The sequence below is a fragment of the Chelmon rostratus genome, chromosome 3, assembly GCF_017976325.1.
Source record: "Chelmon rostratus isolate fCheRos1 chromosome 3, fCheRos1.pri, whole genome shotgun sequence".
NCBI classification, from domain to species: domain Eukaryota; kingdom Metazoa; phylum Chordata; class Actinopteri; order Chaetodontiformes; family Chaetodontidae; genus Chelmon; species Chelmon rostratus.
Genome location: NC_055660.1, coordinates 8,150,979 through 8,175,731, shown reverse-complemented (window position 1 = coordinate 8,175,731; position 24,753 = coordinate 8,150,979). Strand labels below are relative to the sequence as shown.

The 24,753-nt window shown below is 40.9% G+C and overlaps 1 protein-coding gene across 1 annotated transcript; it reads right to left on the bottom strand.

Annotated features, from left to right (window-relative positions):
• Positions 1-278: 278 nt before the first annotated feature.
• Positions 279-15,160, bottom strand: wdr19 (WD repeat domain 19). Its single transcript, XM_041933053.1, has 36 exons — positions 15,063-15,160; positions 13,002-13,093; positions 12,814-12,879; positions 12,570-12,695; positions 12,268-12,383; positions 12,046-12,161; positions 11,607-11,687; positions 11,200-11,312; positions 10,931-11,104; positions 10,778-10,848; positions 10,509-10,681; positions 9,739-9,859; positions 9,514-9,620; positions 9,303-9,419; positions 8,791-8,946; positions 8,038-8,185; positions 7,424-7,637; positions 6,632-6,791; positions 6,425-6,535; positions 6,066-6,175; positions 5,917-5,974; positions 5,190-5,336; positions 4,950-5,032; positions 4,775-4,858; positions 4,538-4,684; positions 4,068-4,192; positions 3,869-3,978; positions 3,673-3,741; positions 3,514-3,591; positions 2,711-2,807; positions 2,491-2,615; positions 1,714-1,795; positions 1,419-1,569; positions 1,205-1,328; positions 1,019-1,095; positions 279-538 (listed from the first exon to the last, which is right to left on the bottom strand). Exons 1-36 carry the CDS (start codon positions 15,066-15,068, stop codon positions 424-426), a joined length of 4,050 nt encoding a protein of 1,349 aa, XP_041788987.1. The 5' UTR covers positions 15,069-15,160; the 3' UTR covers positions 279-423.
• Positions 15,161-24,753: the final 9,593 nt, after the last annotated feature.

Here is a 24,753-nt window from a genome sequence, read left to right as displayed (position 1 = left end):
CAAACCTCATCTGAGGAAGATTTGGTGATCAGCTACAAAATGGAGCTTGTGGTGATGGGAGGTTTTGTCAAAGTGTAAAATAATTCTAAAAATGCTCAAACTATACAAAGTAAAAGGAAAACCCATCAGTAGTCGCCACAGCCAGGAAGAAAAACCAGTCAATAATTATTGAGACCTCTGAGTTCCCAAAACATGGAAAAAATAGACAAATAATGAAAAATAAAATAAGATCAGATGATTTATTCAAAAAACATGAGCTAAAAAAAAAAGACAGTAATTGAAAATAAAGCATTTCACTGAAAAGATATAATTTATAAAGTAACTAAAGCTGTTAGATAATTCTAAATATATATTTGATGTCTTTAAACAAATCAAACATTTGACTCGACAGTTAAATACATGTGATGCATCTTTTCTTCTTCTTCACTGATCCAGTTCATCAGCCTGCAGGTATTTGGAACAATCCGAGATCTTCTTCACCTGTTTGACACTCAGAGTCTCAGAGCACATGGGACACACCGTCTCTGTTTCCAGCAACCTGGACACACAAGCAGTTCAGTGTAGATGTGCGAGTGTGACAGCGGCAGAGAGGAGTGACTCACCAGTGCTTATCCTGGAGTCTAACACTTTGGGAAGTACGCTTATTCTCTGTCTGGCTGAGAGTTAGAGGAGACGATTGATACCACTCGTGTCTATATGTTCAGTATGAAGCTGCAGCCAGGAGGTGCTTAGCTTAGCGTGATGACTGGAAAAGGGGACACAGCCTGGCTCTGTCTTAAAAAAACAGAGTAGATTAAGCAGATCTGGTGAAGTCACTTCTCTCACTACACACTGACTCCAGTGACATCACTTGAGGTGATTAATCAGACTTCTCGCTCCCTCTGGAGCCACAAAAGCTTAATGCAACTTTTTTCCATATATGTATTCCATATATTAGTACTTTCCAAGAACTATAAGGGGTCCTGATGTACAAAAGTAATGGTCAAGGTGGAGACAAAAAATGTTGCATATCACTTACAGAATGAGCTGTGAGTAGAGAGCAGGAAATTCACAGTGAGGACACACAGACCAGTCTTCTTTCAGCATGTGACGGCCCTGAGAAAACAAAGGTACAGATCATGTGATTTAAAAAAAAAAAAAAAAAAACGGGCAAGTATTTGGTTCAAAAGACATACAGTGTGTGTCAGTGATGGTGTGTTTGTACCGTGGCAATGCAGTAGGGCAGGTTGTTCTTGCAGGAGATACACAGCAGTTCGTTCTGTGGTAGCTGAAAGCCACAGAACGGACACGGAGTGGTTTCCTCCTCCAGCTCTGATGTATCTGGACGTCTGTTGACAAGGAAGCAAATGCAGTGCAAGGCGGAGCAAGAGATGAACGAAAGTACAGGTGTGTGGAGAAGGAGGGAGGTGTGTACTCACCGAACCATAGCCTCGATCTTCTTCCGGTACTTTGGGTCGATCTCATTGCGGTACTCCGGTCTCATCAGCATGGCGGCAAAGCTGAAGGCCGAGTTCTTTAATCTGGCGCGATGACATTCAATGACTGCCGACGTCAGAATGGGAACAACATCTACACACACACACACAAACACTGATCAGAGGCCTGTTGGACAGCTTTTAATTTTCTCGGACATTTCAGCTTCATTTCGTTTTTTCCCCTGTGAACTGGACAGTAGATTAGAGGTGTCAAAAGGTGAATTCTGTGAGGACTCACGTGCAGGAAATTTGCTGATGTTGTTGCTGACACGAATGAGCATGCGAGCCCCTTTCAGGTGGTCTCCCCTCTTCACGTGGATCTACATAACACACATTAAAGTCAAGAACACAGCATTCGCGTAGTTTTAAGGTCGAGAAGCTTTATCATGTAACAGTAAATGGACATGGGCATCATACTTATAAACCTTTTAACAAAAGATATTTTCAGATGCAGCTCCATCAGTGCTGCCATCAACTCCATTTCAAACTTACTGATGCCTTTAATGACCAACAAAACCAACGACTGTTCACCCACATCACACAAGCAGTGATTTATCAGCTTCGCAGAGGTTTCAACTTCTCTCTCTGGCTCTCATTTTTCATTTCTGTCACTTTCTCCGTTTTCAGTGTCTGAAAATGTGCAGTTCACGTCATATTTAAACGATATGTCTACTTCCTCTTTATAATGGCCAGCTTTCACTCCACCTTTCAATGTGGTCTTTCACAACAGCGATAAACACTTCATTTCCAGACAACACATCATACATACTAGCTCTGCTTGAGCATAACCCAACACTTAAAGAGGCTGACATTGAAACACAGTGTTCCTGGTTTATTTCTGGCCCTTTCTTCATTTCTCTACCATCTGCTCTGTATAATAAAGGCATTAAACACCCCCAGAAAGACATTTAAATATTCTGCACAGTCATACATACAAAGCAATTCAGCATGACTACAGTAAATAACCTGAACAATCACACTGCAGGTGTGTGTGATAGACTTCAGCTGTACTGACCTTGACCAGTAGGTAGGAGTGGAGGATCATCAGATTGGTGGCCATTTCAGCAGGGATTTTAATCTTCTGTGCCTGCAGCTCCGTGTACATGCTGAACAGCACGTCATGAGCGTTACGGTAGTTCCCTGCGAGAGGAACGTCCAAAAACAAAGAACACTCAAACCTACACAAGCTTTGGTACACTTGTGTTTGGTAACTGTTTGTGTGAATATGTTTGTACCTGCACACTGCTCTTCTCTGGCGATGATGATGGCGGTCCGAGCAGCCTCCCTGTACTGCTGCAGCGCCATGTACAGACGGAACAGGTACTTGGCATCCTGGGAGGAGGAAAGAACAGTCAACTAACTCACCAGTTTATTCGAAGTCAGGGTGAAATGTGCTGCTGCTGTCACTCAGTTTGTGTTTACATTCTCTGTGTAATATGCATCTAATTTAAGGTCACAGCTAATGACACGATCAGGGGCCTGTACCTGTAGATGTGTTCTACAAGGGGAGAGGGTGATCTGCAGTTTAGTGTCTGAAATGATCAAACTCAAAGGAAATCAAAAGCAGTGATGCTGGAATAAAATAAAAACCTTAAACATTTTCACTGTATTGTAACCCAAGAAAATTTAAGTGGACAACTACTATTCTTCTACGATTAGAGACATGACTAAATAAGCAAAAATTTAAGTTAAAGTTAAGTTAGGTATTGACCTAAGAGTTTAGCCCTTGTAAATTCACACAATCGGCTTCTTCTGGACTGCGTGGGTGTGGTTTGATCACATTTGATTGGCAACATAACCTAAGAACCCCACAAGTACTGTCATCCGATTTTAATCTGATTATATTACTAAATCCTGATCGGTGCACGTACATGCACGACATCACATTTTTCTAACAAAGACCCACCCACTGACAAAGCTGCTCACTGAGAGACACTGCACACACACCAAACAAGGAGAAGGAGAGACAGCGAGGAGAAGAAAGATGATATTTAAAAAGTATAAAACAATGATCTAAGTCTTCCAGTGTATTGATTACCTTGGGTATGCCGTCGCTCTCTCCCATCAGGTAATCTATCAGCTGACTGGTCAGAGAACTGTCCTTGGCTTGGCCCACCTGTGAAACACATACATCCACAAATCTTTAACTGAATGGTCACATCCTTTTGTACATGCACATTCAGTTTGACACACTCACCGTCTCTATGGCCATCTCGACAGCCAGGTTGTCGTCAGTGTTGGGACACTTCAGGAAATGCTTCAGGGCCTGAGGGACAGTGGACAGAAAGAAGAGACTGACAAATTTGCCGAACTGTTGGAGTGAGTCACTAACTGTTAGAACATGTTTATCAGTGTCAGAAAATGATGGATAGAGTAAAAAGAATGATTCTCACTCTGCTGTACTGCCCACACTTCTGAAAGAACTTGCCAGCCTGCAGGTGTTTCTTCTCTCCCTCAAAGTAGAGAGCGATGCTCTGGTAGTCCTCCTGCGTCGCCTCGGGACCTGATGAACACAGCATTGCTAGAAAAATGACCCGTTCAGAAAGTTTGTTTCCGTATTCCGTCTGTATACACATTCACACACGGACTGACCGATGATGTCTGCATAGACCTCCATCTGTCCGTGCTGCTGCGCCAGCTGGAAAGCTTCATCGTTGCACTGAGACAGCACCAGGAAGTGGATGGCTGAGCCGTAATCGTTCAACATCAGGAAGAACCTGAGACGCACGCGAACATAATTAAAAGTTTATCACACAAATGTAAAAAGGTAGCAGAGGGAAAAGAATTGGAGGTTAAACAAATAGTTGAATTACTGGTCAGCTGAAAATTACAAGTGAGAGATGTTACACAGTCACAGGTAAAACATCTCATTAAGCATCCCCTTTAAATTGTCCAGATCCAGATGTTAGAAAAGTAGCTCAGTAGCTCTTCATAAATCATGTGACTTCATATGACTGGATTTCTATTCACAACCACTGGAGTCGCCCCCTGCTGGCCATCAGAAAGAATGCAGGCTTCACTTTTCAGACCCCGAGATTATGTCCATTTCTTTTGGTCTGTACCTGGCGACCATCTTCGCTCCGTCGATGCTCTGCGTCTCCCTGACGATGCGAACAGCTTCCTCTGGGTTGTTCAAGTGGTCCAGCAGCACTCGTATCATGTTGTCCCAGTCTTTGGCGCTCTCATAGGCCCGTGCAGCTTCCTTATACCTGGTGCACACAGTACACATTACATCAGCTCCTCCTTTTATGATTTCAGTATCACTTCACTTGTGACATAGATTTAAACTAAGAACCTACTTGCCGTCCGCCTCCTTGGCCTTGGCGTACTGCAGGTGGATCTTAGGAGAGGAGACGTGTGGGAGCAACTCTCCCACCTTCGCCCTGAGTATGGAGTAAAAATAAAGCTGAGCTTTGTAAAGGAGGAGAGAAACTTGCAGATGTGTATGTTGGTGTGTGTTGGCGCTTGTCTCACCAGTTCTTGCAACGAATGTAGACAGATGCAGCCTTGTCATAATACTGGCCTTTTTCATAGAGCTGAGCAGCTTCAGAGAACTGCTGTAAGAGAGAAAACCACAAAAGAGGGTATGAACAAAATGACGTTCTGTTCCGCAGTGCTCTGGAAACACACTATGCATGCATACATAAACACATCAGATGTAATCTACCAACCTGTAATATTTGAATTTACAAAAACATATATATGACTCTCTACCTTCATGCTCTCCAGTATGGCTCCACATTCCTTCTTGAGGACTCTGCTTGGGTGCAGGATTGCCTGAGCGGCTCCTCTCCTGATGTCGCCCATCCTGATGGACATCCTGGCCACGCCTGCTTGACACGCCTCATCGTGCTCCTGAAACTGCACAGTGAGGGGGAGGCAGAGGAAGGTGAGGACAGTGGATAGAGGAGATTTCAAACTAGAGCCTTAAACGTAGAAAAATGCAAATCCTAAAAAGAGAATCTGAGCCTGATTTACAGTAAATCTACCAACCAGACTGCTTAGAGTTCTTTGTAAATACAAACAGAATGGAAAGGAGAGCAAACTGGGGCAGAAGATAAGACTCTATGTGGCATTTTCAGCTAGGAAGCATCAGACATTAAACATGGACTGGATCTGCCATTACTTAATAAATAAAATATTAGATGAAGTAGTTTTTATGCTTAAAAAGAAGGGATATATTAACAGTCGTGAAGCTATGATCCTTTGTCCTACAGCAGCTTGGTATCCTGATGACAATATTAATGGAAAACAGCATCAGTATCATCACTATTTTTTTGGATACAGATATATCACCTTTTAAATCAGTCGCTTATTTGAAATAATTGATTAATGAACATTTGGGGGCAAAAAATACTATGAATGTGGTAGGTAAAGTAAAAAAAACTAAATTCAAATGGAGAAGAGAAAGAAAAAAATGTAGTGAGTATTTTGCACTTACTTTATTATTGTGGGTCATGCCTTTTTCATAGTGTGCCAGAGCATTCACATAGTCTCCACTGCAAAGAGAGAGAGAGAGAGTTTGATACAGTAGATCAGGATCAGGTCCAATGAATGTGTGTGTATGAATGTGAATGCACGTGTACTTACATAAACTCCAGATGGACAGCGTATTCTTTGGATATGAAGGGAATTTGGTCTTCTGCTAGCCTCTTGGCTAACATAAGAGCGCTGTCCCAATGCAACAGGTCTCTCCTCATCTAAAACACGCGCACACACACACACAGCAAGAGAGAGTTCACATAGGTCTGAATTTAAACCTGCATTAACGATCTTCAGCTTTACAGTCATGTGTTACACTCAATGACAATATCTAAAGCGGAATGGAATTAATTCATGAATTTTCCTGTCGGGTGATAAAAGACAAGTGATCAGCTGTGGTCTCTTACACACATACATAAGCACTCATAAACAGAATAATCACTCTTAAATTGTGTGCATGTTTTTACCTCCAGTGCAGCGATTGGGCAGCTTGAGGACATATAGAGGTCCTGGGCCAGGTTGTAGTCACCTAAAAACATGGCCAAATGTCCTGCCCGTAAATTCATGTCCTCTATACCCTGGACAGAGAGGGGGGGGTTTCAGAATAGTCAGAATAGACTCAAATGGTGTCTGTTGTCAAGCCATATGAAGCGTGGTTTGTGCGTGACTTGTACCTGGATGCCCTGCAGTGACAGCACCATGCCCACGTTGCCACTCATGCGGTAGACCTGCATGGCCAGCTCCACCTCCATGTGGACCAGACAGGCTTTACCTAACTCTGTCCAGTCTGTGTTACTACCAGCAGACTTACACAGATCAAAGGCTTCATGGAAGCTGGACAGGAATGTGCACGTGCACACACATGCACACACACACACACACACACACACACACACACACACACACACACACACACACACGTTTTCATGTAGTCATTAGATTAAATCTGTCTAGAAGAAACTAATATTTTTATTTTTTATTTTTAGCATTTTTAAAAATCTGTAAGCAGATTTGGACAAACCCCTCTCAACATATAAAAACTGGACTTTGTGTCAGTTCATTCAGTGATTATCCCTGATTCAATAAGTGTCTGTTTAAAGAGCTACATTCATTTATTCATTCAGGAATATTATTGTCATCCTGAGCCACAATTAAAAGCAAAACTACAAACAACCTAAAACAGGACCTCTAGCACATAAAAACTATGCAACACACAGTACATGGCTCACTGAAGTTCTGACTGGCTTCCCTACATTAAAATACTAATTTCCGCTTTAATTTTTACATTATTCACATTTTACATTTTTCTTTGCTGCTGAAATTCTTTTATTACATTCTGTATCTTGACATCCTGTGTAAGGGAAAAAATGATTTTAAAAAAAATCTATCTGAACTGGTATATATATAAAATATGTCAGAGAACACATATATGAGCACACATCATCAGTATCTCCAGCATGGCTGACCTCTTGAGCATGAGTGCCTGGGCGAGCTGCTTGCTGAGCTCCGGCGGTGGGTCTGCCAATGTGCTCGCGGAGTGCTTGAGGAAGGAGTGTGTGCTCAGGGCCACCTCACTGGTCTTGCCGCTCGCCGTCTGACACGTCAGCTCCCCATTGTATAAGAGCAAAGGCTTATGGGAAAAGAGGAGCGCTGTGCTCCCCACCAACACCACCCGTGGGCCTGGACAAGCAGAGCGAGAGAGGCGGAAATAGAAGTTTAATATGACTCTCAATTTACATTACAGGATTATGAATCATGAAGAATCCTGATGTTTGAATTCTGTACTGTGACATGACTTTATCTTGTTGATGTACATATTACAATAATGCTGTCTGAAGGGACCGGGGTGAAAAAAAATAAAAAGGAGCCAGCTGCATGCTGTTGAGCACCAGAGTCACGATGCATTTATGCTGAAGGTTAAATTGTTTTACTCAATGACTCAGATTCATGTTTCATCTTACATAATTCAGCATTCTGTTTTATTTACCATGAGGGCATCTGAAAGGTTTGCTTTGTCTGATTAATATATTAGAGGTAAATGTCAGAGAAGTGAAAGTATGTGTGTGTGAGATCACCCTACCATATATGGTGGTTTTATGCAGGGCGTAGGTATAGACTTTGTCATCATCATAAGCTACAAACACTCCTCTGTCAGCGTGCCAGTTGTCCCACAGGACTCCTGTGATGGTGGGAGAGAAGTTGGGCAGCTCAAAGCAGGAGTCTGTTGCCTGGATGGGACACACACACACACCCACACACACACACACATCCAGACTATCGTTAATCCAAATCTGCTATTTGAAATCATCAAAATCATGTTGCTTTTTTCTTGCAAGGCTGTTCATAACCTCCGGTTTTGATGTGTGCCGTACAAATAAACTTGATTATTATCATCTTTATTCATCATCGTAATTCACATCTTGTGTTATCATAAATTTTATCACTGGATAATGAAATATTTTTGGTTTGGAATTTACAATTGCTGTTGAGCTCTCTTCTTACTCAAACAGATGCTTCTGCTTGAGGTGGTGAAATATGTTTGTTGTATTTCACCCTTTTGTCATTACAGTCTTTTTGCATCTCTTACGTGTTGCCATGGTTTGCTGCTCCCCTTTTTGGAAGTAGCTCCACCACAGTGGAGCTGGTAGTTATGTGATTTTCGCATTCAGCCATGCTTGTTGTTGCTGTGCGCAATGGTGTGATGTAATTACATCAAATCAATATTTTTTATATATAAATTTTTTATCCTATTACAAATTATACCTATATTATTGTGAACGGTATGATACGGCACACCCCGAATGGACAGACAACAGTAACCGTATGTACTGACATTTGCAGGCGAGAGCAGGAAGCCGCCATTCTTGTCGTCGATGAAAACCAGCCGAGTGCCATTTAGGTCTGGGAACACTTTCCTCACACCAACCGAGTGGCTGTAGGTGCTCACGGTCTTCCATTCCTCCACGAACACACACACCACATTACCTGACTGCGAAACAGAGAGAGAGATGATTACATTCATAAGAAAACAAAAGGCAGGGAAATAATGATGGGGAAGATAATGAAAAGAGAACACATTTAAGAAGAGTGTGGGGAAAAGCAGGAGAGAGAGTGAATCTAAGGGGGGTGAAAGGGAATGGACCAGCAGTAGAGAGGGAGTCTCAAGAAAGACTTTGAGCTCAGTAAACCAGAGTCAGGCATCCAGTCATTGCTTTGTGGAGCAGCTTGATTGTAAACTAGCTTTAGACACCTGCTTGAAAAAGGCTAAAGGCAAGTCTTCAGAAAACACGTGACTGAAACTAAAAAGTGTCTTCCTAATATGTCCTGCTAAAACTTGAACCTCACATCAGTGCCGTAGTAGAGGAAGTCAGTGGTGAGGGCGTGGCAAAGGATCCGACCATTTCTTTCATCGTCAGGAAACAACTTCATCTGCTTCTTCTCCTCCTGCTCTTTGCCTTCGATCTAAACACACGCACAAAAAACAGTAACTGGTGACGCCCCCTCGGTAATCGTTCAATTAAAAGAGAAGCAGAAACACGTACAGTTGACGACTCACCATGTGCAGCTGTACTTTTCCCTCAAACAGCGCCGCTGCGTAGTCTGAGTTAAGGCACATGCCGGCTATCGTCCCCAAATACTCAACGTCCTTCAGCCTGTTAAAACCTGAGCGACAAACAAAGCAGTTTAGTTATACTTCATCCACTCATACATGGTTAAACGAATATCAACACACCACTTAACACACATTACATCACATCACATCACATCCACACACACGCACCAGGTGCTTGGTCCATCAGGGCGTAGAACCAGGCTCTGTTGTTCATTCCCACAGCTACGTGGTACGGTCCCATCGCAATGAAAGTAGGCTCCACTTCCACTTCTATGGCCACAGGACTCTCCTGAAGAACACAGAGCAATTTTCATCAATCTTTCCTCCCATTGGCTCAATCCTGAGCTCACTTACTTCTTGTCTTAAATGATTATTTTTGGGTCATATAAATGTTGATCCTCCATTTGGATCAAAAGGATTCCAACTACATGTGTGTTATGTATATATGTGTATATATATGTGTGTATATATATATATATATATATATATATATATATATATATATATATATATATATATATATATATATATAGTGTTTCCCATCTCTGCCTTACTCTGTTTCAAAAATTGGTACCTTCCGATTACCTCCCGTATAACAGGATTTATCTTATTTTATTTTATTTTATTTATTATATTATATATTCTATTATGGCTGAAATCAGCCAAACAGCATTACAGTATCTTACTAAAAGACAACATTTCTAACTATTTTCTAAAGTTTTGTTACTATCATCTGTTACCAGTGAAGCTGTTTACCTGTGGAACGTTCCAAACAGGTGTTTTACACAGTGTCACAACTTGTTTGGAATCAGCCTTGTGCAGCCTTGTGGTTATTTCTTGTTGTATTGCTGTATTCATTCATTCCATCTAGAAAACCTTCTAATATGAATAGAAAGTTTAGAATGTAATACTGTGGGCATGAGTGAGTGTGTCCTCACCCCTTCCACCTGGTTGGACACAGTGACCTCCAGCAGGGAGGTGAGGTAGGCCAGCCGGGTACCAAAGCTGTCACCCAGGATGGGCAGCTTGGTCAGGAAGACATGGAGTGTCCCCTTCTGTGTGGAAACTGCCAACAATTGGCCATCATCTGTCCAGCTCAGCTGGTCTAGACCTGGATGAGGAGAGTAAGAGTCAGACAAAGGAGAAGCAGGCTGTGTTTTTAACATGGTCTTCTGACAGTATGGCTAAAAAAAGAGGACTGTCTCACCTTTGGTCTCATCATCTAGCCGAACCACATTGCTGATATCTTTGAGATCAGACAGCTCGTGGATCTTTATGCTGCAAAAGAAAACCTTTAGTTTTTTCACTTTCACAAAAAAAAAGAAAGTCTGTGCTACTTATATTGAAAGGCTGTGTGCACCTGTTGTCCCCGCAGGAGGCTGCCTTGTTTAATGCTGGTGAGATGGCCACACTGTTGAGACTATCTTTGTGGTTGTGAGCCTGATAGAGCTCCTGCCCAATCTCCCTGATGTGAGTCGAAATAACCACAAAGTAGCCATGGGAGAAGCCTATCAATATATACCCATCACCATACCTTGAGAAGACACACAGAGGAAAAGAACTAACATTAATACAAAGATGCCACAACTCAGTACCAGTGTTTCCTCAGTGTGTAATCAGGTGCAGTACCAGCGGTAGGACACAATGTTTCCATAGTGGCGCTGGAAGGTCAATTCTATCCGGTTCTCAGGATCGTTGACATTGAAAAGCATCAGTATCTTCTTGTCCACAGACACGCTCACCTGGAGGGTCAATATTTGCAGTGAGGTAAACCATAAGGTCAAGATCAAACAATTACGTCACTTATGAAAACTTTTCAGAACATTTTAACAGATTTAACAGGCTTGCACAATGAGAGTACATAGACAATGGTGAATATAGGTGTAAGAGTAAACAGGTGACAATTCAAGACTCTAAAATGTAAACGTGTTGCAATGAATGTGTGATGTAAAAATTACTGTATATAGTGTGCGCATGAGAAGAATGTGGATGAATCAAAGTTAGTAAAAAAAACTGCAGAAAACACATAAACTTACAGTGTTCTCTCCTTGAGCAGACCTTTCATCCGTCTTCATCACAGAAAAGCACATCTCAGCAGGTTCACCACGAAGCATTGTCTGGCAAAAGATGAGCAAGGTAAACTGGATCTTTTTTGTTTTTTACTCCTTTTCTAACTGATACTCTGCTGTTATGACACCCGTTCGCTGTTCTGACATTTTTCAGTGCATCTCAACTTTTATTTGTTTAACCTGCAAATCATATACAGTATGACCACTGAGGGATTTCTGGCAGCACTTTTCTTTGCTAGTAATGTGAATGACAGAGACAAGCATATGTGGCTACTGCACTTATTTCAAGACCACCCAGATAATTTAATGTTTAAACTGTTTGGTTATCTGGTCAAGGTGACATATTAACAAGGTAGCATGTTTGTGCTGCTTGTGTGTTCATGAACTCATGCATATGTTTGTCTACCTGTCTCACAGTGTCCCCCTCATGATTGCTGATGCTCAGAGTGTTGTCATCACTTCCCAGAGCCAGCAGATTCTGAGTACTCCAGCACCCACAGGTGATCTTCTTGGTATGTTTACCTAGCATTTGTGGGGAGAGGGGGAGAGACAAGCAGGATTGTAAAGTGACTAAATACAAACAAAAGCATAAAGGGGTATCTGTGCAGTTAACTTGTATGTGTTTTACCCAGGACAGGGATCTTGCGTGAGGTCTGCTGATTGTAAATTAACAGGTTTCCTTTGACTGTCCCAACTGCCAACAGCGGGCCCGTCTTTGACCACAGAATGAGGGACATTTGATCTCTGTTGAAACCAACAGATTAGATTACAAGAGATTAACAATCATGTCAAAGTTACTGTCATATAAAAAAAAGACAGTTTTTGTTCTGTTATTGGAATTACAAACACGCTAACACTGGCATCAGATTTCAGGACAACTAACGAAATGCCAACGTCTTGCTAACTGGAAATGATGCATGTCTGTCATACCTCATGCCACTGTCTATCTGGGATGTTTTATTGACACTGGCATCCCAGAGGTAGATTGAGCTGGATTTTGCAGCTATCACAGCCAAAATGTCCCCATCTTTATCCCAATCCATACCCACACAGCGTCTGCGAGGAGCAGGAGAAATGAGAGAAAGTTGAAAAGTTAAAAGACTTTTGAACAGATAACATGCAAAGCTTTTTAATTAGACAAAACTGGAGCCAAAAATTATGTTTAGACACTTACCCCGGAAGGTTGACTTCAGTCCATTTGTGTCCATGCCGATCAAATATTTTTACTGAGTTGTCCTGTCTGTAAGATTAGAAAGATCATCCACATTGTAAGTAATGTACTGATGTAAATCTTGTATAAAAGGAAGCAGACTGCTACACAATTTCTGCAGGCTACATTTCCTACCACAACAGTTTACTCACCCCGCAACAGCAATATAATTACCAAGGGTTTTCTGCCACTTATACAGTAGGCTAGAACCCACCCAGGCTTTGTCATCGAGGATGAAAATGCTCTGTGGACACAAACATCAATAAAAGCTTCATGTGGAAGAGACACACCAATATGTGGAAATCAGTGGCATTCATACTTTTAAATAGGGATACCTATATTTAAAACTCATTAATAGTTTCCACACATCCTACCCAAGACTGCTTAATGTCAGCTGTGACTGGACACTGGGTTTAAATGTGCTTGCAAACTACAAGCGAAATTATTGTATATTTGCTGTTCAAAAACTAGAATGTTGGAAATTAAGGAAAAGATGCGAGTATACATTGTTTTACTGTACTGAACTAACTGGAAATTTCCCAGTTTTTTGTTGTTCTGTCTGTTTCTGTGCTTTTGAGGGACACTCCTCTATTTTTACATGTCAAAGAGTATTTAGTACTTATGAAACCATCATTTTTTCATCATCTTCTGTGGGCCTGGAGGAGTCAGTCTGAGAAAATTACGCAAGTGGAGGTCATTGTGGACTTGAGGAGGTCCAGAAAGACGGACCCCACCCCCCTCCTCATGGACGGAGAAGTGGTGGAGCGTGTGGACAACATCATGTTCCTGGGCCTCCACAACACATCTGATCTCTCCTGGTCCATGAACGCCTCCCGCCTGGTGAAGAAGGCACAACAAAGGCTCTTCTTCCTCAGGAAACTGAAACGGGCTGGACTCTCCTCTTGGTTGCTTGTCAACTTTTACAGGGCCACAATTGAAAGTGGTATATTTCATTGTTTTAGTATATTTTCATTGTCTTAGTATATTTTATTTCTGGTACATTTTTTAAATTGCATTTACGCACATTTTTTTCTGCATGCTAGTTTATTTTATTCCCTTATCTTTATTTTATTTTATTATCTTTCTTATTATCTATATGGGGGTTGCAATGCAAATTTCGTTGACATGCTCAATGACAATAAAGGCAATCTTGAATCATGAAGTGATATCACTTAGGTAATCTTGGTTTGTGCTTGAAGTCTGCATATTTTCAACAGGAAGCCTGCAGTACAAGCAGGGTTTGTAGAGGTTGAAATGGCGTGGGCATTAACAGGCAGGGAAGAATAAGAGTTAGTTATATTATGGGAAGTTTAGGATTTAGTTTTTTTGAAGTTTCATCCATAAGAAGGACTTAAAATCAGTGCACTGTTGCCTCTCTTGCATCAATTTTGATTGTCTCTTTAAATCCCCAACTTTATGGAGTGTAATTATAAAGTAAGTCTGTAAATCAGTCTGGCAACCCTTTTGTGTTCCCCACGTTTACCTAACATTTATGCCCATTTATAAGCTTCTGTGTTCACAGATAACTCAAATTTGGGCTGTTTCTGAAAGTCGTATTGGGTTTCAATCACAGACCTTGCTAAAAACTTACCTGGCTCTTTAATCAAATAACACACAAAAAAAATGTGCTTTGCAACAGGTGTCCAATTAATTATATCATTATCTATAAGATCTTCCTTTTCAGTGTAATGGAGTACCTACCGTTTTCTCTAACTGGTCAATTATGCAGCTGAAATTATTGTCAGTTTCACTGTCCAACATTTTACCAAAAACGCTACAATGCAAGCTGTGTAAAACGGTTTGGACAGATAGCTGCTACAGCTTACATTATGTTAGTTACAGGGGAATTGTAGGCAACCACTTTGGCAAACTGTGTTATGATTATTCCGGCCGTCAGTTAGCCAAACAGTTTAGCATAAAATGCACGAGTCTTATTGGTTATCTTACCCCGACGAAAACTGTCCGATAATACACTTAAAACCCACGTCGTTCGTCAACTTTAGTTTACGATATAGCCAACGAGACGGTTGAACTAACGCTACCCAATGTAAAACGTTAACATCACATTAGCTTGGTTTCCAGAAGTTACCAAATTAACGCTACCGCTTATAAGTAGCTAGGTTAGCTAACTGGCTTACGCCCTCTCATGTGATAAAACTCAACATCGAAACCGTAAAAATGCTTGTATTTTAAATTAATTCACAGGTACAAACCTTCATCTTGATGGCGTTTAATCCATTAGACTTTATATCGCTCTTTTATGTTCAAAGCATCTTCGACATAACGCTAACTGTTGTGTGTATCCCACAATGCTTCACTCTGAAGCGTCTGCAGAAGCTACGGCGATGTCATAGCAACGATAGCAACAGCCAATTAGTTGCCTGCAAGGCAGAGCTGAGGGAAAGCTAGAGATAAGGTTGTACTAATGGCTGTATAATATCAGCATTGTAAGGAACCATAAACATATAATACTGATCTTATATTTTAACGCAAATACACACACAATCTGCAAAAATAAATAGCTAACCCCCCCACCTCCCAAATGACGAGTCTGAGTTGCTCCTTTTAATGTCAAGTGCAATAGATCCAAACATTTTTTAGTGTGTGTACTAAAATTTTTTTCTACAATTATTTTCTACCCTCTGTAATAATAATAATAATAATAATAGTAATAATAATAATAATAATAATAATAATAATAATAACAACAAGCTTTGTTTGTATTTCATTTGTATTCTCCATAACCGTAACACATGCCCCATCACTTTTTTTTTTAAATTTATACCTGTTTTAATTATTTTCACCCCTATTTTGTGTAATGTTTAGAATCGTTAGATCATAAGTGTTGGATGAGTTTGTTTCAGAAGTCTGTTTTTGCCATGATACAGCACAATGTTCCCACATGGGACAGTAAAAAGAAAATATTTTTCTGTGGTGGGATGGTCTTCAGTACATTATCAGTGATTGTGAGATGGTGGCTGAATTTCACATTTCCGAAAAGGCGTTTTTCACGGGGGCCATTGTGACATGTCATGGCAGGAAAAGCACATGTGTAAATAATTAGATCAGTGATGGCTGAATTCCATTTAGCTGCTTCAGTTTCAGGGTCCTGGACTCTGAATGGCAACCACCCTTGTCTCTTTTTGTGCCAACTTTAGTCATCACAGGATAGTGATCGCTCCCCACTGTTGTGTTATTAACCACACTCCATGTGGACACACACCATCTCTTTCAGCTAGGACGAAATTTTTATTTCGGTAAGTCATCATGGAAGTAGCAGCCAATTGTTCATGTAGTCCAGCTATGACATCTCCAGTCATATTATTGAGCCTTTGAACTTTAAAATGAATGGTGGTAGGTGGTAAAAATTCTTGTGCAAACAACCGTGTTTCAATAACAATGAATAAAATCCACATTATTTACTTGAATGTCTTCATGCATCTGTTCAAGAAACAACAACTTAGGTGTAATTCAGAGGAATCACCTCATTTGACTTCTCTGTTTTTTACACCTCGCCCACAACCTCTGAACTATATCGAACTACTCAGTCGAAATCTGTAAACTGTATGTGTCATTAACACACAGTGCTGATAGTTTGTAAAACATCCTGATGTTATTGGCCACTCAGCATCAGAACTTGTATTTCTTGATGTTATGCTGTACACCATTTTCTCCTTAAGTGTACTTGGCTGTACTTTCAGGTATTGCATTGCATTCAGGTACCATGTGAGCTGGATTTGCTCTGCTCTCAGTATGGATTAATACTGCCATCTTGTGGTCGAAGAGCAGATGTGAACAATGCCGGCAGCAGACTGAAATTCAGGACATCAATCAGGACCATTTTCTCCCTAAATAAAATAACAGAAGTGTTTTGTTTGTGTGTACTGCTCATAGAGGAGATTCATCAAGGGTGAGAAAATAACCCCAACTAAGGGATCCCTTGACAATATGAGGCTTGGACACAACGAAGAGCATCCGCCAGGGGACAAAAACTGAGGTAGCCTACTTTTATTTCACTTTTTTCCCCACAGATTTATCTTAAATTATCTTCATGTTTTAAGATAGACTTGAAAAGATTTGAAGCCATCTTTAATGTGCTGAAACTCCTCAGACAATATTAGACTTGTTTGATTTTACTTCGTTGTGGTTAAGGACATTAATATTGTTTTTGACGGTTGCTTTGATGGAAACGGACTAAATGACTCAAGCGATAACCTCACGTGAACGTATTGAAAAAGTGTTCATTGGTTTATACAAGCGTTATTACTCATAAGATGTTTCACTTTTTTTACAAAACTGAACGTATTGAAAGTAACAAATTATCTAGCTCTGTCAAAGTCAAAGTCAAAGTCAGCTTTATTGTCAATTCTGCAGTATGTACAAGACAAACAGAGAATCTTAGCCATATGCCCATTAGTAAGTGTATTCCTTTGTGTTGTCTTTGTTCATGTCCAGGCCATGTTCATGTTAGTGTTTTCCAGTCTTGTCTTTGTCTATGTTTCCTTGCCGTGCCATGTTTCATGTAAGTGTTTGTCCAGTGTCATTTAGTGTTGTCTGTGTTACCCTCCTGTCTGAGAGTCCATGCCATGCCCTATGCCACTAGTAAGTGTTTTCCTTGTGTTGTCTTGTTCATGTCTGTGCCATGTTTCATGTGAGTGTTTCCTTGTTTTGTCCTTGTCTCTAACCATGCCACAAGCCAAGTGAGTGTTGTCCATTGTTTCTTAGTGTTGTCTTTGTCCTTAGCCAAGCCACAGCCCACGTAAGTGTGATTCTCGTTTTGTCATTGTCGTTATCCTTGCCACGTGTCATGTAAATGTTTGTCCACCATTTTCCTTGTGTTATCTTAGTTCCCTTCCCATGCCTTGTCTCTTAATGTTTCTTCACAGTCCCTATAGTGTGTTTCATGTGGTTTGAATATTTGTTTAGTTTTTCCCAGACTCTTTAGTTTCATTTTGTGTGTTTTCTAGTCTTGTCTTTGTCTTCAGCCACGCTACATATATATGTATGTGTAATAAGTTAAAACATTTGTTAATTTGAACCAAGCACCCCCTCGTGTCTGCATCTGGGTTCAACCCATAGCTCCCTTAAATCCCCACCTCCCTGAAATATACAAATGACTAATGACAAAAAGAGAAATATTTAGTATGTAATATAATATATATGTGTATTTATGTGTGTATATATACCCACACAGACACACATACATATACATATATATGTGTGTGTATATGTATATATATATATATATATGTACACCACACACAGCTTGATAACTAAATGCTCTGGCTCCCATTCTGGTTTTAGAGACTTTAGGAACCACCAGTAAGCCTGAATTCTGGGATCGCAATCTTCTACTGGGGTAATAGGGTACTACGAGTTCTTTAAGATAAGATGGTGCCTGACCATTTAATGCTTTGTAGGTAAGGAGAAGGATTTTAAATTCTATTCGAGATTTTACAGGCAGTCAGTGCAGCGTGGCTAATATGGAAGAAATATGGTCTCTGTTCCTGGTTTTTGTCAGAACACATGCCGCAGCATTCTGGATTAGTTGGAGAGTATTTAGCAATGATTTTTTTCTTTATAAATTTTTTCTATTTTAAGGACCAACCCTGATAGAAACTCTGAGAATTCAGATATAAATTCAGAATAAGGACTAGGTGGGCGGTACACTATGACAAAAAAAACAGTCTGTGATGTTTTCCAGGTTTGGTTTGAAAGATTAAGAACAAGGCTTTCAAATGAGTTATAATTGAGTTCAGGTCTAGGGTTGATTACAAAGCTAAGTAAATTCTGACTTTGTTAATGAGTGTTAATGAAGGTTGTGATGTAGGAAAACATAACACCTTCATGTAACTGGTGCACTATTTAGGTCTCTGTAACAGGTAACAAAATAACTGCTGTGAGTTGGTGGACAGCATGAACAAACCACTGTCTGTAGGTCTGCACTTGATTTTACATTTTTATCAAGTCATGCAGCTGATGAGGTATTTAACACCCTATGCCATTAACTGAGGAGAGTTGTGTAACTTATGTCATACTAAAAACTAAACTTACTTAATTCTATAATGGTGCACTGTAACAGCAAATTATGTGAAGAGATTCCACTGATTAAAAACATTTCCACGCACTAAAGCAATCACAAAAATATTTGAACTTTTCAACCCACGGTTATACTATTAATAACCTTATTCCTTTGTTTATGAAATAACTGCGGTGTGGCTACAACATGTGACATGTATGGATGTAAAGGATGAAAGCACTGTGCTAAGCATGGTCAAAAATCTTGCTCACTGCAGGTGGTGTACATTAACTGTCCCACCAGAGAAAACAGGGCTGCTTTTGCTACCACAACATGTAAACATGTCAAATATTTCTTTGGAAATGTGTCTTACATGAATGATCCAGGCTGTACTGAAACAGAATATATTAAAGCACATATATAGACAACAATGAATGAAGAGTTGCCTCATGTAAGATCCCGTTTCTGGAAAACTGCTCAGCTGAGGCTGAAGACTGTCCGACCGTGCCATGAAGGTGTCCATGTCTTGTAGTTGGCTGAAAGTCAGCTTTTACCTGTTGCACATAAAAAAGTGGCAGAAGACAAAGGACACTGTGCTCGGTTATTTACAAAATGGTGATTCTTGTAATACACATGGTGAAATCATAACACATAGTGGAAATGCACAATGAAAAGAGGCACACTGGATGGAAGCAAACATGTATTTACCTTATTAATATGGAAAAGTGCAGGCCACCTCACTTTCATCTCTCCAGCACCTGGATTTCCATGCACCACTTCTTTTCTCCGGTAGGAGAAAGTTTTAGACATCTTCTCTCTTATATCTGATGCCCCATTTCTTTTTTCCAGACTCTCATCTGTTTCGCAAGTTGGGTGTGAAGGAGAATAGTTGACCTCTGCCTTTTTAGCTTTCTTTGCATTTTTGGCTGGGAAGCACTCATCTCTTGATTTATTTGTCAATGCACTAACAGCCACTTCAGGACATCCAATGTTCCACATCTTTGTCTGCTAATTAGCCATTTTGTATTTCAGGCTAATCATCCAGCTGTAGTATCCAGTGGCAGACAGATCTTGCGAACAGGGACATTTTTTGATGAGCGCCCCTGCTCCATCATCTGTCTGCTGATTTTGTGGATACGCTGTATACTGGAAAATTTCTTCAGCCAGTCTGGCTAGGATGTCGGACGTCAGCCCTGGTGGAATCTTCAGAATAATAAACTCACCGCATTTCAACGCCGCGTCCGGCTGAGCGCTAGGGCAGATTCCACAAGGAAGCCACCAATCGCCAACGGCGAGCACTAACCTTCCGAGTTTGTGACGCCAAATAGAAGTTTATCAGCCAGGTCCTGCCAAGCAGTGGTATGATGATGATGAAGGAAGAACTCCGCTGATACAAGCTTGGGTTGAAGAGACCTTTATTAGCAGGCAGTATCAGATCAGATGCCGGCCAGCCGAGAGAGCTTCAGGGTCAGATCAGAAGACTCCGCCCTTAACATACAGACAACACAATATAAAACATTGTGTTTTGTCTTACTCCACCCATACCTTTCCTGTCTCAAAGACCAGATCATGCTCTGGGCATTGTCCCACTGAGGAATGTTCTCCTTTGCAACAATCTATGTCTACATCTATAGAAAATTTAGTCCTAATAGCCCCTCTATAAACTTTACCACCTCCGGTTTATCTTTTCCTGATATGACCCTACGTGGCCTCACATACCACAACTAAGAGTGTTCAGCATTTTAAACATCAGTTCACCCCTGATCATGCTTAATCTGACATATATTTGATAGTTGATTGATCTGATCATATACCTCATGGTTCTTTGGTTCTGCCATGTTAGTTACCTAACATGGGGTAAATTTGTTCTGTGATTGTCCTTTTTCGGTGGGGCAGCTGCCTTGTTTAACAGTAGCTCCCACTGGTGTTAAAAACTAAGAAGTGCAATGCACTCGGGCAAAAGTTTCATGAGTGAGCCATATTCTATTCTATTTATAAAATTTCTTGCGGGCCAAGTACAAATGGACCACGGGCCGTAGTTTGGACACCCCTGGTATAGCTCTTCTGTGCTGCCGGGTTGAAGATGTGTGTGAAGCATCCATGTTTTAAAATTTGTAAGTTCTTTGCAGCAACATCTGTATCTGAAGCATTGTGGTCACCACAAGCTGATTGGTTCTGCTGATATTGAGCTTCAGGTGAACATTTTGCCACTTAGCAGGTCTTCACTACATATAAAAGTCTGGACAGATGTGAAAGGAAACTGTAACTTGAACGGCTGGCAGAAGCGTACAATATAATTCTAGTTTTCTTTGAATCAGTCAATAGGTATCTTATTTTCTGCATTTAATGATACTGATAATGTAGACAACATGTCTCTGCACGCTGCACAGCACACCAGCACATGCCTTAACGCGCTCAGCTGATGTCATCGATCTTTTCTCTCCCCTCTCTGGCTGATGCTCGGTGAAATTAAATGCTCAAGTGTTCGGAGGGAAAATGTATTTTGCTGCTGGTGCGTACTTGAGAGCTGTCGATGATGGGACTGCCACGCCGTCCAGCACTGCGCCGTGTTCGCCACACGGGGGCGCTGGAGAACCACGGGGCCAAGCTGAGCATATTCAAGTGAAAATGCAGACGTGTTTTGGGACAGTTTACCTTGAAGTCACAATCAACTCTTCATCACTCACGTACAGTAAACTCAGCAGGCCCACATTTTGTCTGACAATGAATCACAGAAAACTTAATGACAGATTTTCTTGAACATGATGAAACTGGACATGTTCAGGCAGTTCATGTTATGATCATCACAATAGGCCTGACAGTATTTTTGGGAACAGTTTAGCAGAATCTTCCCTTAATTTCCTTTTCAGGTGCTAAAATACTTGCTCAACAAATGTTCCTCTCATAAAAGACACAATTGACACTTATTAGATAATTCATAAATAAACAACCTTGAAGTCAAAGCCAACCTTCAGTTCCACTTGCAGTGATTCTCTGACTCTGCAGATGTGAGGCGGAGGCCTGATGGCAGCGTGTCTGTTAAAGCAGAGCCTGGTTTAAAGGCTGGATTGAAAAAGAGGGTCACAAAGACGACCAAATCTAAGTAAGTTGTGCTCTCTTTTTCATGCAGCCTGCACTCAGCCTGCAGAGAATTGACTTTGACAATTACAATAACGGGATAATTGCAATCTGTCACTATACATTCCGTGTTAGCATATCACAAAATAACCAATCCGAGCCAGTCGCTCCACACACACATGTCCCCGATCTGCATAACACACACAGAACCCCGCTTTGTAATTATAAATGAATTTCACGGTGCGAGGCTTTTAATGCAAATAATATGGATCTCTTTTTTTTTTCCCCCTCTCTGACCAACACGACTGAGTGTGTGTGAGTGTGAGTGCGTGTGTGTGTGTAAGAGAGAGGATCAGATTGCGGCCGGGCTTTGTTTGACTAGCCTCCCCTCTCGAGCGAGTTAATGGGATGGAAGTTATTTGCCACCCTGAGCTGACGATGCGAGGTCGAACAGAAGCATTGAATTAAGAAAAGGCGTCAATAAATGTGCCAGAGACAAAGAACTAAAACACACCCGAGCAGGACAAAGACAGACAGATGGAGACTGCAGGGGTAGCCTCGGTCTGTGTGTGTGTGTGTGTGTGTGTGTGTGTGTGTGTGTGTGTGTGTGTCATGATCTGGTTGCTGACAGGGACCCCATCAGTGCAGGATCAGAGTGGGGAAATTGGAGGACAATGTCGGAAGAGGGGTGTGGGGGGATAATTTAAAGCGATCGTGGAGGCGGTGTCCCAGAGGTGCATAATTCACTCATTCATTAACTAGACCAAACAAGAGCCAATATTAATTAACTCGTTCCTGGTGCCGAGGCCTCCCCGAGAAGCGCCTGCTTTGTTGGCCACAGCAGTTCTTGGAAGTGAGCTGACAGGCCAGAGGGTGAGGGAGTGTGTTAACCCTCCAGTCACTGTGTGCATGAGTGCAGAGTTTTAGTATAAAACAATACATGAAATAATCGTAATAATCATTGGCAGAAAGTTACTTTTTACTCAAGTGCTGCAATTAAGTACAATTTCGAGGCACTTTAATGGAGTGGTCCCACCTTATACTTTCACTCCATTACGTTTCAAAAGCAAACATACTTTTCACTTTTCTGTTTATTCAACAGCTAAACAGGCTTTAGCCCACAAAATACTTAGAGGTTGAGATTTTAAATACAAAACCACTGATTATCTTTAAAAATATGATGCTTTTGTATTAAGATTAAACGACCCAACAGCACAAGAAAGAGTTAAAAAAATAGCTCACCTTGCTGCAGGTGTTTGAATGAGGGACCTTTTGAGTATTTTTATATTGTGGTGTTTTACTTCAATTAATGATCTTAGTGCTTCTCACACTATTACAACTTCTACTATAATGACAATAATCATCATTGGTGAAAAGTAACGCAGTACTTTTACTTTCACTTCAGTACAATTTTTAAGGTACTTGTACTCACGGCTGGATCACCAAAAGGGAGAACTGCTCCAGGACCCCAGACCCTGACAGGTGTTCGGTGTTGATGTGTGTTTCTTGATCTTACCAGAAACTTAGGTCTGGGACATCATCAGTCTTACTGATACACCTGAACAATCAGCTGACACACCTGGTGTTTACCTGCTTTACCTGTACCTGCTCCTGGTGATCGTTTTAACGTCAAATAGAAAAACAAGCAACTGCTTCCCTTTTTTTTGGTGCAACTCTACCGTGATGCGTTTTAAATATCGGCGGAGGTAATTTTATTAACTAACTTTTTTTGGGCCGTGCATAATGTGCTTTATCAAATCAAAACATCAGCTGATACGATTCATGTGGGTCCTGCTCACCTGACCTTTAGACCCTGTCTGGAAGAGTGGCTCTATATTAAAGTCTGGGTTTCAGAACTTCATCACGTCAGCTCATACTGTGCTTCCATAGTTTCAACGTTTTCCTAAATGACTTTAATATCAAAGTGACTCCGCCACACAACAAACCCTGGACCACATAGAGTATGAAGACAAAAATACTCCACACATTGCCCTGATAGGGGGGGTTAATGCAGGCCGAGCCCCCTAACAGGTCAGTGTGGCCATGCTTTACTTTAATGTTTCACTGTGATACTCCGTTATAGTTCAACTCCACAACAGTTCAGAGGGAACTACTGAAATATTTTCACTTTTCTCCAGTTACTTGAGAGATTCCGTTACTTTGGACATAAGAAAGACTCATAATGATCTCACCCTTACTGCTTGGACATGAATACTTCAATAACATAATGATAATAATAGTATATCGATATAATACTTTGTACTTGTGATGTTATTACGACAAAGACTAATAATAATAATAATAATAATAATAATAATAATAATAATAATAATAATGTCAGTTTTTTAATTAACAATAATAATGCTAAATTATGACAGTTAAAAAGCCATTCATTCTCACCCAGTCCTAGACGAACTCTAAATAAATAAATAAATAAATATATAAACACAGAACCCTGCAGAACGCCTCCTTCCTCTCTCGTCCACTGGGGGGCGCTCCTGCACCGAGCCTCGCTCTGCTGTCAGGCCCTGCTAACTTTGATTAAGGTTTAAATTGGCTGAATTTAATGAACGTCGCCTAATTAGGCAGGATAACAGCTTTAATTGATAAGTAATTATCTGCCACAAATTGTTATTAATTCTCCAGCTCTGTCTTATAGTGTACCGACTCTCCTCCACTCCCCCCCCACCCCCTTTCCACTCCTCCCCTCCTCCCCTGCAACATTTTGTATTTATGTAAACAAGCAGTAGTAAACAATTAGACATATGTTAGGATGGGATATTCCAGAGGGTATCATCAGGCTGTGC